Source organism: Triplophysa dalaica, chromosome 17 (assembly GCF_015846415.1).
Source record: "Triplophysa dalaica isolate WHDGS20190420 chromosome 17, ASM1584641v1, whole genome shotgun sequence".
In the NCBI taxonomy this organism is placed as follows: Eukaryota; Metazoa; Chordata; class Actinopteri; order Cypriniformes; family Nemacheilidae; genus Triplophysa; species Triplophysa dalaica.
Window position 1 is genome coordinate 15,341,500 of NC_079558.1, and position 19,305 is coordinate 15,360,804.

Here is a 19,305-nt window from a genome sequence, read left to right on the forward strand (position 1 = left end):
AACTAATTTACACATATCTTACAGAGTCTAAGATGCTGTCCTTAGGAAAGAAAATAATAAAAGTTCTTTAAAGAGTAAATATTTTGTGATTTTCAAGATCCTACCTTATGGAGTGTCCATAAAAACACGGTCTACCGCATGCAGTGTTGCAAATGGAACATAGGCGGCATTACACTCAGAGATGAAAATTCCGACACAGACCTGGAATATAAAGGACAGACGACTCGTTCGCGTGAGTCGACTCATCTTTTCCAAAGCCAATAACTTGTGAATTAAAAGTTGTGCTGAGTGACATGAAAAAAGGTGTGCTGAGTGATGTACAGTAACTTAAAGAGTACGTAGGATGAGATCATGAAAATGACATTTCATAAAGTTTGTTCTGTAGCCGTGTTTGAAAGTAAGCTGTCTCTCAAGTTGTAAGTCCGAAGGTGAATAAATTTATGCAAAGTTATTTGCAATACCAACTCTATTTGGACCTGTTAGCTCCACCGAATCCCAATCTGTACATGTGACTTTAGATGTTTGTCTGAACTTCAAGAAATATTTTCGTACCTTATGTCTGTGTTTAGCTAATGCATATAACGCTAACATTAACATGTAGCGTTATTTCTGGGGTGTTACAGTTTGTTTATCTTGCTATTAACTTTGCATTATGACAAAATTGGCGCACGTGCACCTATATAGATATATTTGTGTTTCATATATATCATTTCTCATAACGTCGACTTTCTGAAATGCTCTATGTACCATGACAACGCACAGTTAAGACGAAATAATAATATTACTAACGTATTAACAGTATTTTAAGAAAAAAAAAAAAAATTCATTGATGAGCAAAATCACAACATGCATGTTGTCACACTGAGGGTTTTTATGACAAGAGTTGTCACTTGCCACTGACAAACATCCTGCTCCAGTCGTGGTGGAGTTTGTCGTGGATTAGCGTCTTATTAATCGTCAGACTCGGGCTCACATTGGTACGGTAAAATCGCCGCCATCTCTAGCTAGACATATAATATAAATGACATCCAACCACATGTAAACCGTAATCCTGTAATGATGGTAGGGGGGTTCCATTTGCGACAAATGATGAACACGTTTGACCAATAACAACAGACTACACCATCTGACCAATCACATGACACAAGGTTAGCGGGTAGGCGGGGCCTAGACGGATGAATCGCGGAACGAATCTTTTGAGTTAATCAAGAAGTCAGTTAAGGTAAGGTACGAATAACGGCCTATAATTACGACATTATAGTGTTTTTACACATAGTATGTACATAAACTTGTTGTTGGACACTCCATAAACCAAACTAGGACCTTAAAAACCATATGCTAGGTACTCTTTAAGTACAGTATGTACTGTAAGTCAAGTACTGGCTTTGAATGATCTTTTGTTTTAAAAAGCTCTTTAGACAGTGGGATGTTAAAGAAAAAAGAAAAAGATGTGGAGGCAGTGCTCCACTGAGACCCTGCTTGATTCAGCTGCTTGAGTTTATTAAAGGGAAGGTTTGTGGGCAGGTGGCTCTATATCATAACATCTTGCAAATCTCACTATGCATTGCTTTAATAAAAAATGTGTTCATGTTAAATATGTCCAGACTTTTTTATGTCAATATACAGCAGTTTTCTTTTACCAACTGTCACTACTTTTTTTGTTTATCACTGGTTTTAAAGTCCCACTGTCGTTTAGAATTATATGAGTTAAAACTCTCTTTGAGCATCAAAATAGATTTTGTAAAAAAAATCTGCCTCATTTAGTATACATGAGTTTATGAATATTTGAATTAGTAAATGTACATAGGTCGCGATCGACAGTACCAGACACTATGCGGCTTTGACTGGTTTTACAATTCACACATTAGCTGTGTGATAGCAGTCCAATGTTAACAATTAGAGCGTTTCAACACAGTTGAAAAAGATTGAAAAACGTTCAACTTTTTGGAGTGCTGCATGCGCCCCGCGGGTCATTTAAAGAGAGAAATCGCTGTGGTCCGCCTTTTTAGAGCGGTTAAAGACGCGGAAATGTTATTTGGGCCAAGGCTTGAGCATTAAAATGTCCTGTGTGAGCAGTGCATGCGTTGCGTTGCAGAAACAGACCTGAAACAAAAGTGCTGCGGTCGTTTCGCCGCCAAATCTGTGTGTCATCCATACATGTCTGTGGCTTGGACCACCTATCCATGGGGTCCAGAGGTGGGTAGTAACGAGTTACATTTACTCCGTTACATTTACTTGAGTAAGTTTTTGAAAAAATTATACTTCTAGGAGTAGTTTTAAATCACTATACTTTTTACTTTTACTTGAGTAGATTTGTGAAGAAGAAACTGTACTCTTACTCCGCTACATTAGGCTACAATAAGATCGTTACTTTTCTTTTGACCTCTTTGATATTCTACGCGTCATTTATTTTGACAGAGAGTGAGACTTCTGCCTTGTGACTCCACCATGTGACTGTGTTTCACCAATCAAACGTAGTTGTGCAGTCTCGTCACGTGACCATACTCAATCTCAGCGGCGTTCGGCGGGACGGGTTAATTTACAGTCGTAGGCGGCAAAACAAAAATGTCACAATCAAGTTCCATCGGCAATGCAGACACAGGCGAGGAGGAACACCCCTGGCCTCATATTGTAAGCATGTTTACCTTAATAAAAGTGCGAAACAGCAGCTACATTATGCGGTGTCTTCTGTGTCTCCCAAAACAAACGGAGATTTCAGCATTCAAAAACTCAACATCTAACTTGAGGAAACATGTAGCGGTAAGTGTTCTAAAATCGTTTTTTTTTTTTGTATTGAACCGAAATGGTATGGGCGTCACGGTTCGGTGCATACATTTAACTTACACAGAGAATAACTTACACGGTATAAAAATAAATAAAACTCGCATGCAAATTAATTAATATAATGCAGAACTACTGTTAGATACGCGGGTTCTTTAGGGACAGTTAATCTGTAGTCCCGCCTTAGCTCTGAAGCAGGCTGCGTTTGCATTGCAATGCTTTAGTATGTTGTGTGAGAGAGAGAGAGAGAGAGAGAGAGAGAATGGCGTGGGCGCGATCGAAAAGTCACAAAGTGTTTACTTATATCTGTGTGTGTGTGAATGTGTGTATATGAGGCGTGGGCAAGATCGAACAGTTGAAACATAAACATTTTCCATCATTTTGTTTATGCAGGACATCATTCAAACTGCAAAGTGTTGAAGTTACTGTTAAATAAAATTTTAAGGAAAATAAATATATTAATCTGAAATGTAGCAAATTAACTTTCAAATTAATTGTAATTTTAAATTAATTCAGGTACACTTACCAAACAGAAACCGAGGTATGAATTGAACCCTGACTTCTGTGTACCGTTCCACCCCTAATATGGAATAATATATATATATATATACAAATTTGATGTGATAAGTCTCTTTTATCGTCTTGATCTCCATGTAGCCTCACAGATTTTTTTTTATGCACAGAGGGTTCACCCCAACAAACTGTCTAAATACACCGACTTTATAGAGAACCACAGAAAGCGCAAGTCCTCTTCCAGTGATACTTCTGTGAAAAATGCAAAAATCACAGCCTTCTCTGCCCCAGGGCGGGTAACACAAGCAACGCTTGACAAGATGGTGCTAAATTTTGTATGTGAGGCCAACCAACCATTTTCTGTGGTTGAGAAACCATCCTTCAAGACTTTGATAGAAACCTTGCAACCTCATACAGTAATGACAAGGAAAACATTATGCACAAGAATACAAGAAGCTGCAAAACACAAGAAGAGCATACTCATCAAAAAACTGAGTGCGGTGAACTATGTTGCTACCACAACAGACTGCTGGTCTGCCAGACAACGTAGCTACTTAGGTGTCACCTGTCATTGGATAGATAACACCTCACTGGAGAGGCACTCCGCTGCGTTAGCTTGTAGAAGGCTCAAAGGCTCGCACACGTTTGACGTCCTTGCTGCTGCATTAGAGGAAATACATTCAGAGTACCACATCAGGGAAAAAGTGACCAGGACGACAACAGACAGTGGCTCAAATTTCCTAAAGGCCTTTCGATTATATGGTGAGGAGATAGAGGAGGAAGCCACCAATGAGCAAGAGGAAAGTGACTCCACCCTTGATGATGCAACAGAAGATCAGAGTGAGTCAGAGGTGGAGTATCAAGATGTGTCTGCTATTCTGGATGACAACACAGGCCTTGAGTACCAACTTCCAAGGCACCAAAAGTGTGCATGCCATCTCCTCAATCTTATATCCACAGTTGATGCCACTGCTGCAGGAGGAGCTGCAAACGAAACCTACAAGAAGCTCTCTCGGTCTGCTTTTGCAAAATGTCATGCTCTATGGAATAAAACCAGCAGGTCAACCATGGCTCATGAAACAGTGGAACGAGAATGCAAGCTGCAGTTTCTCCGACCGAATCAGACACGCTGGAGCTCCCTGTTCCTCGCTGTAGAAAGGATTGTGCGCATTCACCGAGAGCAAGGAGAACAAGCAATTCGCAATGTTTGCACAGCATTAAAGATAAAGATGTAAGTTGACGAGCTTTATATTTTGTTTTTAAAGAATAATAAAAAAAAGCCTTGCTGATTAATGGGGGAAAGCCAAGCAAGTTTTCTTTGCATGGTGGTGTAACAATTGTGTATGACTTGAATTAATGTAATTTATTGTATTTTTACTTATTTGTGTATTTAACATGTACAATGCATAATAAGGACATTGTACCAGAAATAGCTATAAGTAATCTTTTTATTGTTACATCTTTTATAGGTTCAATCCAGCTGAAATGGGGTTTTTGGTCGAGTATGCTGCTGTGATGAAGCCTGTTGCCATGGCCCTTAATATCCTCCAAGGGGAATCATCTGCGCATATGGGCCTCCTGCTGCCAACACTTTACCAGTTGCGGGACAAGCTGAAGAGGTTGGAGTCATCTTGTAAAATGTGTACATCTCTTGTTCACACCCTGCAGCAAGGGATCCAGAAACGTTTTGGAGACGTCATGAAAGAGCCTGAGCTGATTGCAGCAGCAATACTCCTACCAAGATTCAGAACATCCTGGACCACAGAGGAGAACATCTTAGATGCTGGTAAATATACTTGTTTATCAATTCAAATGTGAACCAGTAGACATTGACCTTTATATATCTGTATAATGTTACTGTCATTTAAGATTATAGTGTGTCAGTGACAAACCACAGGGTGACAATATAGTTAGAAACTCAGGTAGCTTTTAATGTCAAACACCAGCAGCTTGACAGCCTATACAGTAGAAGGGTAAGAATAATGTGCAGACCTAATTATTTTGAAAAACGATTTCTCTTGCCATAGGCCTTGATTACATCAGAAATCACCTCGACACCGACTTGGATGATATCACCAGCACAAACAGCAGCCTCTCTGATGAAGACGACTTCTTTGCATCCATGGAGTTGGGAAAATCACAAGTAGGAGAGCTGGAGAGGTACCTTTCATGTATGTCCCCTGCAGGTATGGATCTACTCCACTCCTTTCCTCACATCAAGAAGCTGTCACTCAAACTCAACACAGGTCTTCCTGCATCTGCAGCCTGTGAGAGACTTTTCAGTCATGCAGGACTCCTGTTCACTGCTAAACGATCACAGCTTCACAGCAAGAACCTTGAGAGCCAACTACTGTTGAAGCTTAATAGTGACATCACCGAGTAATTCTTTTGTGAAGTTGTTTGTTTCTGCATGTTTTGTCACAAACACACACACACACTCTCTCTCACACACATGCTCTCTCACACACACACACGCTCTCTCTCACTCACTCACACACTCACACACTTTAACAATTTAAGTTCACTCAAAAAAAGTTGTTGTGAAGTTGTTTGTTTCTGCATGTTTTGTCACACACACACAAAAACACACACACACTCTCTCTCTCTCTCTCTCTCACACACACGCTCTCTCTAACACACACGCTCTCTCTAACACACACTTTAACAATTTAAGTTCACTCAAAAGAAGTTGTTGTGAAGTTGTTTGTTTCTGCATGTTTTGTCACACACACACACACACACTCTCTCTCTCTCTCTCTCTCTCTCTCTCTCTCTCTCTCACTCACTCACTCACTCACACACACACACACACAGTTTATGAGAGTTTATGGGCTGCCTTGTTCTAGTTCTGTCTTCAAAGCCTGGTAAAAAAGTATAAAGGTTTGGAAATTTGTGTTTATTTATTTTTTATTATTTTATTTAATTTATTTTTTAAGTACTTGAATTTACCTGGATTATTTTAATTTAAGCTATTTTGTAATTAATTAATTTATTTTAATTTATTTTATTGATTTGATGAACTATAATTTGCTTAAACATTATTATTTTGTATTTTTGTCCGTCTGATTGAATGCTTGTTAAAAAATAAATCAGACGTTACTCAACAGTTACTCAGTACTTGAGTAGTTTTTTAACCAAGCACTTTTTTACTCTTACTCAAGTAATTATTTGGATGACTACTTTTTACTTTTACTTGAGTCATATTATTCTGAAGTAACAGTACTTTTACTTGAGTACAATTTTTGGCTACTCTACCCACCTCTGATGGGGTCACATGTGTTGACAAGACTGGTTGCATGTTTTGTGATGTAGAAAACGGTAGTTTTATAGCAATGGTTTTGAAAGATAAAATTTGATTTGGTTGGTCCTAAGGCATATTAAATTTACATTCATTTAGCGGACGCTTTTATCCAGATGGGGTAAACAATGGAATCAATTGGGACAACAAAAGGACGACAAAAAGCATAAGTGCAATAAAAGAAAAACTGGTCTTATATAGCCTACCACAGTATACAGAGCTAATTTGGAAGTTTTTTTTTTTGAAATAGTAGAAAAGAAATAGAAGTCAGAACTGATCAGTCAGGTGTTGACGGAAGAGATGCATTTTCAGCCGATTCTTAAATATGGCTACAGAATCTGCAGACCTTGTTGCAGAAGGCAGATCCTTCCACATAAGTGGAACCGGTCCAGGGAAGGAACACAAGAGAGTTTTTTTACCTTTTTGGGATGGCACCACAAGATGTCGTACATATGATGTTTATTAACTAAGTTCGGGAGGAGCAGGAGCAGATAATCAACTCGGCTGGTCGGCTTTCAGCAATCACAGCAATCGACCTACAGTATCAGTTCAAAAGAGAGAGAGAGTCTCTATAAGTAGTCAAGACGTCTTACCTTCACTCTCTCTTCAGTCTCAAGCATTGGTATATCCAAATTGCAGCGATGTCAGAGAACCAAACAACCCCAATTGACAACTCTGTCGACGATCCGGGTCCTTTGGCGTCCCCAAGCGACAGCCAGCACAGCAGCGCACGCCGGGATACATCAGATAAACCCGCGGCTGCTCCAAGAGGCCGTCGGCATTCCCGCGCCACTTCTACTACCCCGAGATGCAGTGGCACACAGTCACCACCGCCTTCCAGGCAGGCATCGACGTCCCCAGCTTCCTCCTATGCGTCCATCCTCCCCTCCGTCCCGCCTATCGAGATGTGGACGGTTATAGGATTACGGCAAGCGCTAATTAAAGCAGACGTCCACTTTTCGGGGAGGATGAACAAGGCCGAACTGTACGGTTTGTACTTCTCCCTCCAGCCGGATTCCCTGACTGCGCTAACTGTCACTCTGATGAGGGCACCAGGAGAGCCGAGGCAAGTCCGTGATTCCCCATATCTACGGCCGCATCAGACACCAACAAGAAGGGGCCTCCGGTCCCTCTGCAAGCTTGGGCCGCGCCCCGGACGCCAGATTCGCCCACCTGCAGTCTCTTCCCCACTCAGCAGAGCTCCAGCAGGCAGCATCCCCAGGCACCATTCAAGCCCGCCACACATCGAGCCACCCCAGCAGCACGAGCATGGCTCCGCAAGCGGCCCCAGCTCACCCACATATCCTCGCGATCTCCTCCTCCAATCCCTTTCCAAGTCAATGGCCCGCTGCCCCGCCGTCAAACTCCAGTGCGAGGCTGCCTCCACTGGCAACGCAGGCTCAGGCTCACGACTTCCCCACCTTCCCTCTGGTCTCTGGCCCAGGCAACGACAGTAGCTTGAGACTGGCCCCGCAAACAGCCCCAGCGACTGCTATTCCCACTCTCATGTCTCTCCCTCAGGCTCGTCCCTCCTTCTCAATGTCATCGGCAGCAGCGATGCCTGTCCCGCCCAATGCTCCAGCCCTGAAGCCGCCTCCCGTGACAGCAAGCATCAGGTCGCAGATACTGGCAGGTGCGGACGTAGACCTCTTCTCTCTTTTATCCCCACTCTTCACGCACCTTAACATTTCCAGAATTCACCGTTGACTTTTCAAGCTACCTTCAGGTAATCAGCACGGCATTCCCTCATAGGAGGCGCGGCCTCAGCGACTACCTTGCCAAGGTCGCGGAGCTCGCGCTCTCTTACGGGGAACCCATTTCTACACCTTTCATCGTCTATTTTCTGCCAAATGTGCCATCCGCTTAGCTCAGTGGAACCAGTGTCCTTACTGGGGGGCACTGCACACGGAGCTTCACAACCGAGTTTTCCTCGGTTGCAAGAATATTTCAGATCCGTCACTCGCAGCACGACTTCTTGACCTTTGGTTCACTCATCCTCCCCCCCGCGCCCGGACTCACCTCACATTAAATCCACAGGCTCTGTCCCACGCTTCCCATCCTATCCCGCCAACCCACCTCTGCCCCGATTCTGATCGCCGGCAGGCATCAAGCCGCGAACCATGCAGGAAGTTCAACATCGGCGCTTGATGTTCGCATCGGCACTAACCCAACCAAATAGCCGACTCTCTCTCCCGTTTTGCCTTCCAGAGATTCAGGCGGCTGGCACCAGACGCGGACCCCCTACCAACACCTGTACCTCCTTATTCGGAACTGATATTCCCGTAAATCACCCGCTAAGAACTCTCCTAGACTCTTCGTTCAATTCTATCATCAAAGCCATCTCACTCAGGACCCTTCAGTCGTACCTAACCGCGTGGAGGAGTTTTAAGTCATTCCACCAAACATACAACATGTCTTTTCCCGAGTTCTCTCTGGTTACCATCACTTCATTCATATCCTTCCTGAATATCAACAAAAACCTGCAAGCCAGCTTAATTAGAGGGTACCTAAGCGGAATGGAATTTTTCCACAAACTCATTTTTAACTCAACCTGCCCAGCTATAGCCAGTCCTCAAGCCTCCATGCTCATCAAAGAAATACAAAGAGCTCAACCCGCCAGACAACCTATAACTTTGGATGTATTGACCAAATGCAATTCTACCCTCCGAAGAGGTTACGACTCCATGCACACCGCCTGCACACTTGATGCCATGTTCACTCTGGCCTTTTTTGGATTTCTCGGATGCTCTGAAATGACCACTACATCCAGCTTCAACCCTACAGTCCACCCCGCCATCTCGGACTTAGCAGTGCTTGATGCAGAAACAATCTCTTTCCACATCAAGCAAAGTAAGACAAATCAATCCAAAAGAGGCCATTTCTTTTTTTATATTCAACCTTCAATCACCCATCCAGCCTTACCAAACCCTCCTTGCCTACCTACATTTCAGGAGATCACAGGCAAAATCCCCATCCGACCCTCTCTTCATAGACGACCAAGGCGGGACGAGAGTCGTGAGGGAACAACGCGGGCCCGGTGACGTGAGTGATAATGAGTGTCAGCTGCTCGTTCCACCGGTCCCGCATCTCTCACGGAGGTGATCGGAGGAGACAAAAGGAGGAGCGACAGTAGTGAACGACGAGAGAGGACTAGGCCGGGATTTTTTGTTTGGTTTTATTTTTTTGTGTGCCTGGCAGTCGACCGTGAGGGGGCAGACGGCACTTTACTTTTGTTTTGTATTGTTTGCTTATTTAATTAAAGTTGTTAAATGTTATCTGGTTCTCGCCTCCTTCCTTGCCTACTTTTAACAGTATTACAAAAGTGATTAAGCTACAACGCATGTTAATTGTTAATATATCATAACTGATAATAATAAACAAACATTTTTTGTTAAGCAGCTGCAACCATGCAGGGCATTTGCAATTTGCAGCTGCTGCAAGTTCTGTAAATATAATCTCATATGTTATTAATAATTACTCACATTTATTTCATTTTAAGGAATATTTTTGTACGGTCAAGATAACTCGTAGGATAATAACATTCTTTCATCAGTTGCATCTCAGCAATCACAATCAAGGATAATATCTCATGTATTCATATGTAGAGATAAAATGTTTGATTGACTGATACATTACTCAGAACATTCACAGATATGGTCATTGCCAATTACCTCATTAACTCATGTGCTTCACAACACTGTGAGGATTTAATTTTGAATCCCAAGACAACCAGGGTGAAAACGAAAGCAGTATTTAACGAGGGGAACAATTTCTGCCACAAAGGGGACAGCAAGAACAGATGGATTCAATGAATAATGTATTTTATAATCAAAGTTAACAATAGATTTGACGGATAATGTCTTTCAAATTTCCAGTCGTCCAGACTTTGTAAATAACGTGCTCTTTCCACATAGGCTACACGTACACTTGAATGTCAGAAGTTAAAAACAATGTGCAGTGGTGAGAAAGTCTTGAGCGTGTGCTTCAGATAGGGGAAAATGCAAAAACATACACAATAAATATACTCTACTACACAAAGTAGCCTATAGATATAAATTAAACCGTTTCCAGATGTAAACAGGACATTAAGCAGGTGAAGAGTTGGCTATTATGCTCTCACTCCCAGTAAGAATCTAGTTTTTCTGCAAATGAAATGTTTACTCCTGTTATCATGTTTATTTTTGTAATGGGTGGTAAAGGGCAGTGGTGCATTAAAGTTGAGAGATCTACTGACGTTAAGTTTGATCTGAGCTTTGCAATCTATGCCTCAAAAATGCCAAGTTGTTTCAGCCCATTTTTAGAGCGTATGATCTCCCTCCCCAGAGTTTCTAGGGTCATAAATGATATTTTGATTGACGTCGACCTTGCGCCCCTCTCTTGCATGATAACGAGCGGCTCGGTCGAGTCCCTCCTCCCGGTTATGAATAAAACATGACATTACAGCTGGTCAAGGCAGAGGTTGTGCGCCTCTGCGCAGCGTATCTGGATTTTGTAATAACGCGATTGCATCGTATTTACGTTGCAGCTTTAATGCAAGGGAAGCGTATCGTTTTGATTTAATCCTCAACTGGCCCTCCGTGCCATGTTACAAAAAAACACGGGCGTTTTTGAGATATAGAGCGGAGACACCGGCCAAAATTTTGCTCCAAGTGTCTGCGGAAGGGATCCGTCGAGGCTGGCGGAGGGGTGTAATGAAACAGTCGAGGGAACGACGCATCTCACGCAGGTTACATGGAAGCCGGTGAGCGAAGGTGGGACGGAAAGTAAAACATAAACAAGGTATGTCTCTTAACATTTGATGCGAATGTGGTGTAATAAGTCATAATCATTATGTGTTGCCACAGCGACACAAGGAGGAAAATAGAAATCTGTCAGTTAACCGAATTTTAGAGGCTTGTCTGCGAAAAGGGCATCGGTAACCATATAGTTTCTAAAGGCATACTGACGTTAACCATAAGAAACCGAGATCTTTCCAACAGACTGTGAGAACAACTTTATTGTTGATTTATTGTCTTAATGATTATATTTGGTACTGTTGCCATATGCTATTATTTGTAGTAAAGTTGGTGCTTTGTGTTGTAGCCTATTTTTGACCTTTTAGAAATGAGGTTAACTGTTAAACCATGGAATGAAGCTCATGTCTAACCAATAGAATAATATACTTTAAATGCCTGTTGACCTGTTTTTTTAAGCACAGTTAGTAAAGCTTGTAAATGCATCTCATTCTGGTAGAAGTTATATACACCAGAAGCAGTGTTTTTAAACCCTTCAACCACGCATTTATGAGATCTTTGCTGCGTTTGAGACTTTTATGCCCAGTTTCACAGACCAGGTTTAAGACTATCCCAGACTAAAATGAAAGTCTTAACTGACAATATCGTGCACTGACATACCTATAAATATACCATTGCCATTGCTTTGTCTCAAAATGCACATCAGTAATGTTTTTTTAATGAGGCATTTTTATAAAAGCAATTTAAATATCTTAATTCCACTGAGGCATAGTCCTGGCTTTAGCCAAGCCTTGTCTGTGAAACTGGGCCATAGTGACTTTGTATTTTAGCTTCTTTTATAAAAATGGTCAAAATATAAAGCACTGTAAGTATCCAAATATTAGAATATGACATTATCCTGTAGCTTAGCTGTTAGAGCATTGCGTTAGAAATTCAATGGTTGTGGGTTCAAATACCATGGTACATGCATACTGATGAAAAAGTGTAAATCATGTATACAACCGCTTAAATGTAAATCCATCCATTTCCAAACCTACTTATCCTGCTTTCCTATAGCTCAGTGGTAAGAGCATGGAACTAATAACACCAAGGTCATTGGTTCGATCCCTGGGGATTGCACATACTTAGAAACAAATGTACAGGATATTGCCATGTAAATTGCTTTGGATAAAAGTGTCTGCTAAATGCGTAAATGTAATGTAAATGTTGCGGGATGGGTGGATCTTATGGGCCATGCAAGATACCCTGGGTAGATTGCCAGTCCTTTGCATGGCACAGACATATACTGTACATTCACACACTAAGGAAGAGCAATTTACAGACACGCAATGAATAAGGCTTAAGCGCATCAGGATATTCTATTCGCTTCATTCACTCCTCCTCATATTGGTTCATTCTCTACCTACATGTTTTAAGAGCAAAAATGGTCCGAATCTTCTGAAAGTAGCGTCAGAGGTGGGCTTCTGTCCCATGGGCTTCTGTTGAGTCATTGCCTCTGGGTGAATGTTCAATAAACACCCAAACAGTGAACACAAATGTGTGGTAATGTTCAGTTCATGAGAGAAAAAAATCATGTGTTTATTGCAGAATGTTTCAAAAGATTTGAAAAAGGTTTTTTGTTTAATTTTACCTGCCTTCGCTTCAGGCCTTAATAAGGGTGTAAGTCTCAATGACTGAAGTGAAGTTCCTCGAATGATGAGTTACAATGATTATTCTCCAGCGTTTCCACATACTTTCTTTCTGATGTGACTTTTACTCTTGGTTTAAAACAAGGTCTGCTTTATTCTTTATTCTGCTTTATAAGCAGGGGTGCACATACGTTTTTCTGTCAGGTTCTTAATAGAGCACCTGGAGATTCGGTTTGGTGCTCACACTGCACATAGTGTGACAAATTATATTTACCTATTAAAAAAGTTACTATTAAAGAACAATAAACAAAATAATACAGTGTGATTAAAACTATATACTATATATTTTTTTCCGGTTTCGTAACAAGGGTTCTTAGTCCCTAGACAAATCTCCCATTAAAGCACGTCCCTGCATCATCCAGCGAGCGAAAGAGCACGCCCACGCATGAGCATGAGAGAAAGAGCATGCCCACGCGTCAACCAGCCAGAGTAAGAACGAGCACACCCATCAATGCCGCATCACTCTGCTGACTCTGCTGTGCTCTTCTTTGCAATCGGTGTCTACTTGCATAATGTAAACAACAAAAATGTATAGAAGATTAATGCGATGATGTATTGTCTATTGTGTGCTCATGCTGTAGTTCCACCATGCCTCCATGTCTTTATACAGAAATGATCGTACAGCTGTATCTGTCTTTTATAAATTTGATCAAACTAAATACTCTCTGTAGATATGAAGTATGCAATACTACTGCATAGGTACTCAAGATTAATATGAGATTGGCAGGAACTGCGTGTGTTACCTCATCTTTAAAGGGAAATATTTACATTTATCCAAAAGCAATTTACATTGCATTATCATATAGATAAATACATAGGTATGTGCTATCCCCTGGGATTATATGTTTGCACGCATGCATGGTAAAAGACTGGCTCACTTTGTATGCCTCATCTTTTTGTATAGTTAAATGTGAGAAGATGCATTAGTAAAGAAATTGGCTAAATAAATAGAAGAAATACGAAAATACATCTTTGGTGTTCGGTATTCTGCCTTCTGCCAAGGGTTTAATTTTTATTCAGCTTCGGCCAAGAATTTACCTTTCGGTGCATCCCTAATCTATTGACAGGAATGCAATATAATTTACAGAACAAGGCTTCAAAAGTGTACCTTGCATAATGAAGCGTTATGTTTTTATCAGCTCTTTCTATCTACATACACGGCAGAAGCCCTTGCTTAGAATTGGCCATGTTATTTCAAGGCCTAAATGGAAAAACATTTACTCTGAGTCAGCCACCATAGTGCTTCGAAAAGGACGGGGGAGCGGAGGAATGAGCCGTCAGCTGCAATTCACAACCTCACCGTTAGATGCTTTCCTGCAGCTTTACTGTAGCTCAGTGGTAAGAGCATTGCGTTAACAACTTACTAAATGGACAAACTGCTCTATATATTGCGTTCCGTAAAAACATATCTATTTCGGTTAAGATGCAGAAACGTGACGGCCACCATAGTGCTTCCAAAGGGCGGGGCAAGCGGTGGAGTGAGCCATTAGTTGCAATTTGCAACCTCACTGCTAGATGCCGCTAAATTTCAAACACTGGAGCTTTAATAAAAAAAAAAAATTCAATTTATTAAAGGGTTACTCCAACGAAAAATTTAAATTCTGTCATAAACAACTCAACCTTAAGTCGTTTGACAACCCCAGCAATTCCGTTTATCTTAAAAACACAAATCATTTTTGTTGAGGTCCGGGATAGTGTTGGGCGATATTCTCTTTAGTCAGATCGTTCTATCGCCAGCCTGTGGATCGCCGATACACGACAATATCGAGGGGTGAGGCAATTTACGCAGTTGTCTATGACAAGCTGGATTTGTGCACAAAAACAGAAGCAAACGTGGCTAGAAAATGCCCATGTGACAGAAATTTCATTTTTGGGTGAACTATCCCTTGAAAGAGGGTCCTAATCTGTTTTTCATGTATAAATAACTCTTGATTGACGAATACTTTAAATAAAAAATAGCAGGAATGGATGGAAAGGGAATTATGATTCATATTCGAAATAGAAATGTCCTTTTCTCTTAGAGTCAGTTTCATGCCTTTTACCAATGGATAAACTTTGTGAATATTTCTTAACATTATTCAGTGAGTTAATAATCGGTTCCTTGGAGATTTCCTCGCAGAGTCTCTGAGCGAGAGAAGAAAATGCCACCACCCAATATTGCCAGGATTATATATGCTGCCTGCATTTCATACGCTTCATTTTGAATCCATATACGCATACTGTATATATTTCAACTTGCCTGGATGAATGCACATCGGGTTGTTGTTTTTTGAGAATATAGATTTGAACTTTAGTCAGATATACATTTGTATTTTGTTACTGTTGTTACGTTTTAGTGTCCAGGCTGTTTTAAATATTGTTGAGATCCCTTCTAAATCCAGCAGGGACATGATGTGAGATTATGGGGTTCTTTTTCCTTTTCGATCCAACATCAATATAATGTTACCACTGTATAGTACAAACAGTTGAGATATATTAACCATATCTTATTTGTGATTCCATCCATCCATCCATCCATTTTCTACCGCTTATCCGAACTACCTCGGTCACGGGGAGCCTGCGCCTATCTCAGGAGTCATCGGGCATCAAGGCAGGATACACCCTGGATGGAGTGCCAACCCATCGCAGGGCACACACACTTTATTTGTGATTCTACTTTGATATATGGTTTACAAACAAATACACACTAAACATTAAACAGGTTCATTTATTTCTCATAGCAAATGCACAGAAATGCCATAGTTACTGTGTATCACAGTCCTTGATAAATCATATTTTTGATGCTTTTGTTATGACTACGCTACCTCCCTCATGTGTCATCATAGAAATGACTCTCTGTACCATCTCCTTAAAAGTCATTTATGAATATAATGAATACGCACGGGCCTATCTAATATAACAGTTTAGTTATTCTCTCCTCCGCATGGACAACTAGTCCTCCCCCAGGTAGCAAGACTGATTCATACATATTTTATGTGTGAACACAGTCATTACCATCTCAGGATGACTATCTGTTTCCAATCTCCAGATATGATATCTTGTTAAATGACACCAATTTACAGGCGCTCTACTGTTTTTGGTAGTCAAATAACAGTGCTTGACTGTGGCATGGTGAAATCACAGTCATGTGACACATGAGGATAACTATTTTATTGGATATTTAAATTTTTGTGGATATGTATAATGTCAACAAGATGTGAACAAGATGAAGTTTTTCAGTGTGTGGATGTCTGAGTACTGCAAATGTGGAGGTGCAAGCTGCCCAGGTTTAAAATGCATGCTGTTTTTAATGCAGTCCAGACAGAACACTTATTATCAACACTTGTCCACCTACAGACATGATGTGAAGCAGAATTGAAATCTGTTCATAAGGTTTTGCTTATCCACTTTATTACTTCTTCATGATTTTCAGAAGATTCTCTGCTTATAAACCTTATTGCAGATGAGAGCTGTTGCGGTCTAGTCTAGGATTTAATAAAACTGGCTGGTCAGTTTTCTTCATCCGGAATTATTTGGATTATGAAGGTTGAAAAGTTTGGATTTGTAAGGTTACATTATTTTTGGAATAGCATATACTCATAAATCATATATAATACCCATAATGAAAAAAAATTAAAAATTTACTACTGTCATTGTATATGTAATTCTTATTTTAACAATATTATTATTATTACCATATGGTCGACTAAATAAATTAAATGAAAAATAAATCAACAAAGTTTTCTTTATGTAAATCTGCGTTTTACCTTTCCGTCAGAGGTCTCTTTGCAATGTGCACAAAGTTAATAACCATGTGAGATTTGTGTGAAATTGAAAATGTACCGATTATTCAATGGGGATTGGAATATAAATCTAGGAGAAACTGATGTCTGGCTGCTCTTCCCCAAAAATGCCTTCATTTCCCTGGAGTGTGAAGGAACTGAACAAAGATCTGTCAGTATACAGGACATGTGATATTGCATCCGTCAGAGAGAAAGATATAGAAGAGGTGGTTGTATGGAGGTAATTGCATTTTTTTATGAAGCCACTTGTCTGTTTTTTGCTGTTCATTTTAACTAAAATGTGTGCTTGGTCCTAGTCAGATTGTGTTTAAAAGTGTGCTGTGAGGGGCACAGTATTCCCTCAAACTTTAAGGTCTCATCTACAAGAAATGTGTAGACCTACCTGCTTTACAATGCAACACTTATCACTGGTCTTAAAAAGCATACAGCTCTATTGTTTTCTTTCATGTGGATGAAGTTCAGTTAAGTGTGCAGGACGTTTCGTCTCTGTATGCCCTAAGGATTATCTGGTCAAGACCAATTTAAGTCTTAGTATATTGTAGTGTTATAGTTCCTGTAAAGTGTGTTTTAGTTTAGTCCAGTTTCAGTTCTGTGGTGCTCAAGTTATCATTATTGTCGTTTTAACCCCATCGTGGGTCTTTGTTTTGTGTTTAAATAAATCTTGTCTTTGTTAAACCCCTTAAAACTGCTGCCTGCAGTTGGGTTCTCCCAGTGTTTCATGACATAAAACATTTAAGAAATAAAGAATTAAAAGAAATAACATAACTTCCTGGAACTATCTGAAGGCTCATGAATCATGTGACGCTCTAAAAATGTGAACTGGTGTTTTTGCGACTCTCTCTCAGCGGCTCTGGTTATATGGAGATAAGTAAACAAATGAACATGAACAATATAGGATAATAATAAAATAAACAACTTATATAGGTTTTCCTTTTGTTACATACAGTAAAAAACAGCATAAAAGTTGGAATGAAAGGGATGGTTAAATGAAGATGTTTTTTTGGAAGATTTGAATCTGCAAATCTGCAGAATATTGAACAAAGGTGCAATTTCTGATTCTGCATGTACACATCTATTTCATTAATAACCTTTAATGTCTGGGACTGTCTGTCTAAGGCAGTATTACAGTACAGTATATTAGGGGTTTCCAAACTTTTCAGCTCGTGACCCCAAAAATAACAATGCCAGGGACTCGAGACCCCCACTATCCTCGGAGGGTAAAGTATACAAATATTGCGCGCAACTGCGGAAAAGCACTTGTGAGGTCAATCCAAACACACGCAAAATTATAACACAAAATTACACAGTCTAATATAATATGACTTATTAGTTATTTACAATAATTATTTTACTAGTTGGTATACATAAACCATGAACTATTACTACAGACGGTCAAATTTCATCAAACTGATTCGAGTGCTGATGGATGTGCCTCGTAACTGAGGACAATGGCCTTTCTACTGCAGCGTTTTTCCGCCCTCCTCCGATGGTCTTCCTGCATTGTCTTTGGTTGATATTAACCAAAGTTTTATTTTGACAAATAAAAATATGAAAAATAATATCTGCATGCACATGGAACTGTTTAATGAGGTGCTGTAAATGGACATGCTGCACCTAACCTAATGTGGTTGCTAATGTGATGTAATCTCCTCAGGGGTGACGATCGAGGGGGAACAAACTCCAAAGGCTGATGGCTATTTATTTGCATGGTTATATTCTAATGTTTTTATCTTTTTTTAAACTTGTTGATTAAATATGCTATTCCTAATTAAAAATCTTAGCCCTCCCAGTACGGCCTTGCGACCCCCCGGGGGTCCCGACCCCTATTTTGGGAACCCCTGCAGTATATGATACACTCACACACAAATTGAGAATCAACAATAGCACTGAGGATTCTACCCAGGAAAATGATGTGAATTATATACAGTATAAGTGCTTCACTGTAGTGCTGCATAATGGTGTGTATATCTGGAAGTATCACTCACTCAAGACTTTAGCACATCAGTCTGGTTACAGGATATCACACCTCACAGGGTGAGAGAGGAATGATACGGACATACACACATTGACATAAAGAAAACTCTATCCACTGTTAACCCAGTACACAGATGGGTGAGAACAGCTAAAAAGGCATTATTTTGGTGTTAAAGAGTACATATTAGGAGATCATGTGAATTACATTTCATGCAGTTTGTAATGTTGCTATGTTAGAAAATAAGCATTCTGCCAAGTTGTAAATCTGAAGTTGAAGGAATAAACTATATACTCTTCAAAGATACCACGTATGCAATACTACTGTATAACCACTCAAGATTAATATGAGATTGGCCGAAACTGCCTGTGATATGCATGATATCCTGTGATACCTGTTTAAATGCAGTGTGTGGACTCTTACATAGTCCCTTACCAACCACACTTCTAATTCGTACATGTATTTCTACGTTTTTACATTTCGTACACTTATCCAAAGCAAGTTAGAGTGTTTTCAAGGCATACATTTATAATAATAC

General features: G+C 40.3%; 2 protein-coding genes across 5 annotated transcripts in view; both read left to right on the plus strand.

Moving 5' to 3' along the window:
* The first annotated feature begins 4,285 nt into the window (after positions 1-4,285).
* Positions 4,286-6,002, plus strand: LOC130439308 (uncharacterized). Its single transcript, XM_056771862.1, has 3 exons — positions 4,286-4,525; positions 4,764-5,080; positions 5,322-6,002. The coding sequence occupies exons 1-3, from the start codon at positions 4,362-4,364 to the stop codon at positions 5,675-5,677; spliced, it is 837 nt and encodes a 278-aa protein (XP_056627840.1). The 5' UTR covers positions 4,286-4,361; the 3' UTR covers positions 5,678-6,002.
* A 5,072-nt stretch (positions 6,003-11,074) lies between these two features.
* tanc2b (tetratricopeptide repeat, ankyrin repeat and coiled-coil containing 2b) overlaps positions 11,075-19,305 on the plus strand; it is a 122,671-nt gene continuing 114,440 nt past the window's right edge. For 3 of the 4 annotated variants that reach the window (XM_056770659.1, XM_056770661.1, XM_056770664.1), the window contains exon 1: positions 11,076-11,371. The gene's annotated coding sequence lies outside the window, so the exon portion shown is untranslated. Of the gene's footprint in view, positions 11,372-19,305 lie in introns of all 4 variants that reach the window. The other variant, XM_056770658.1, reaches the window with a different exon arrangement.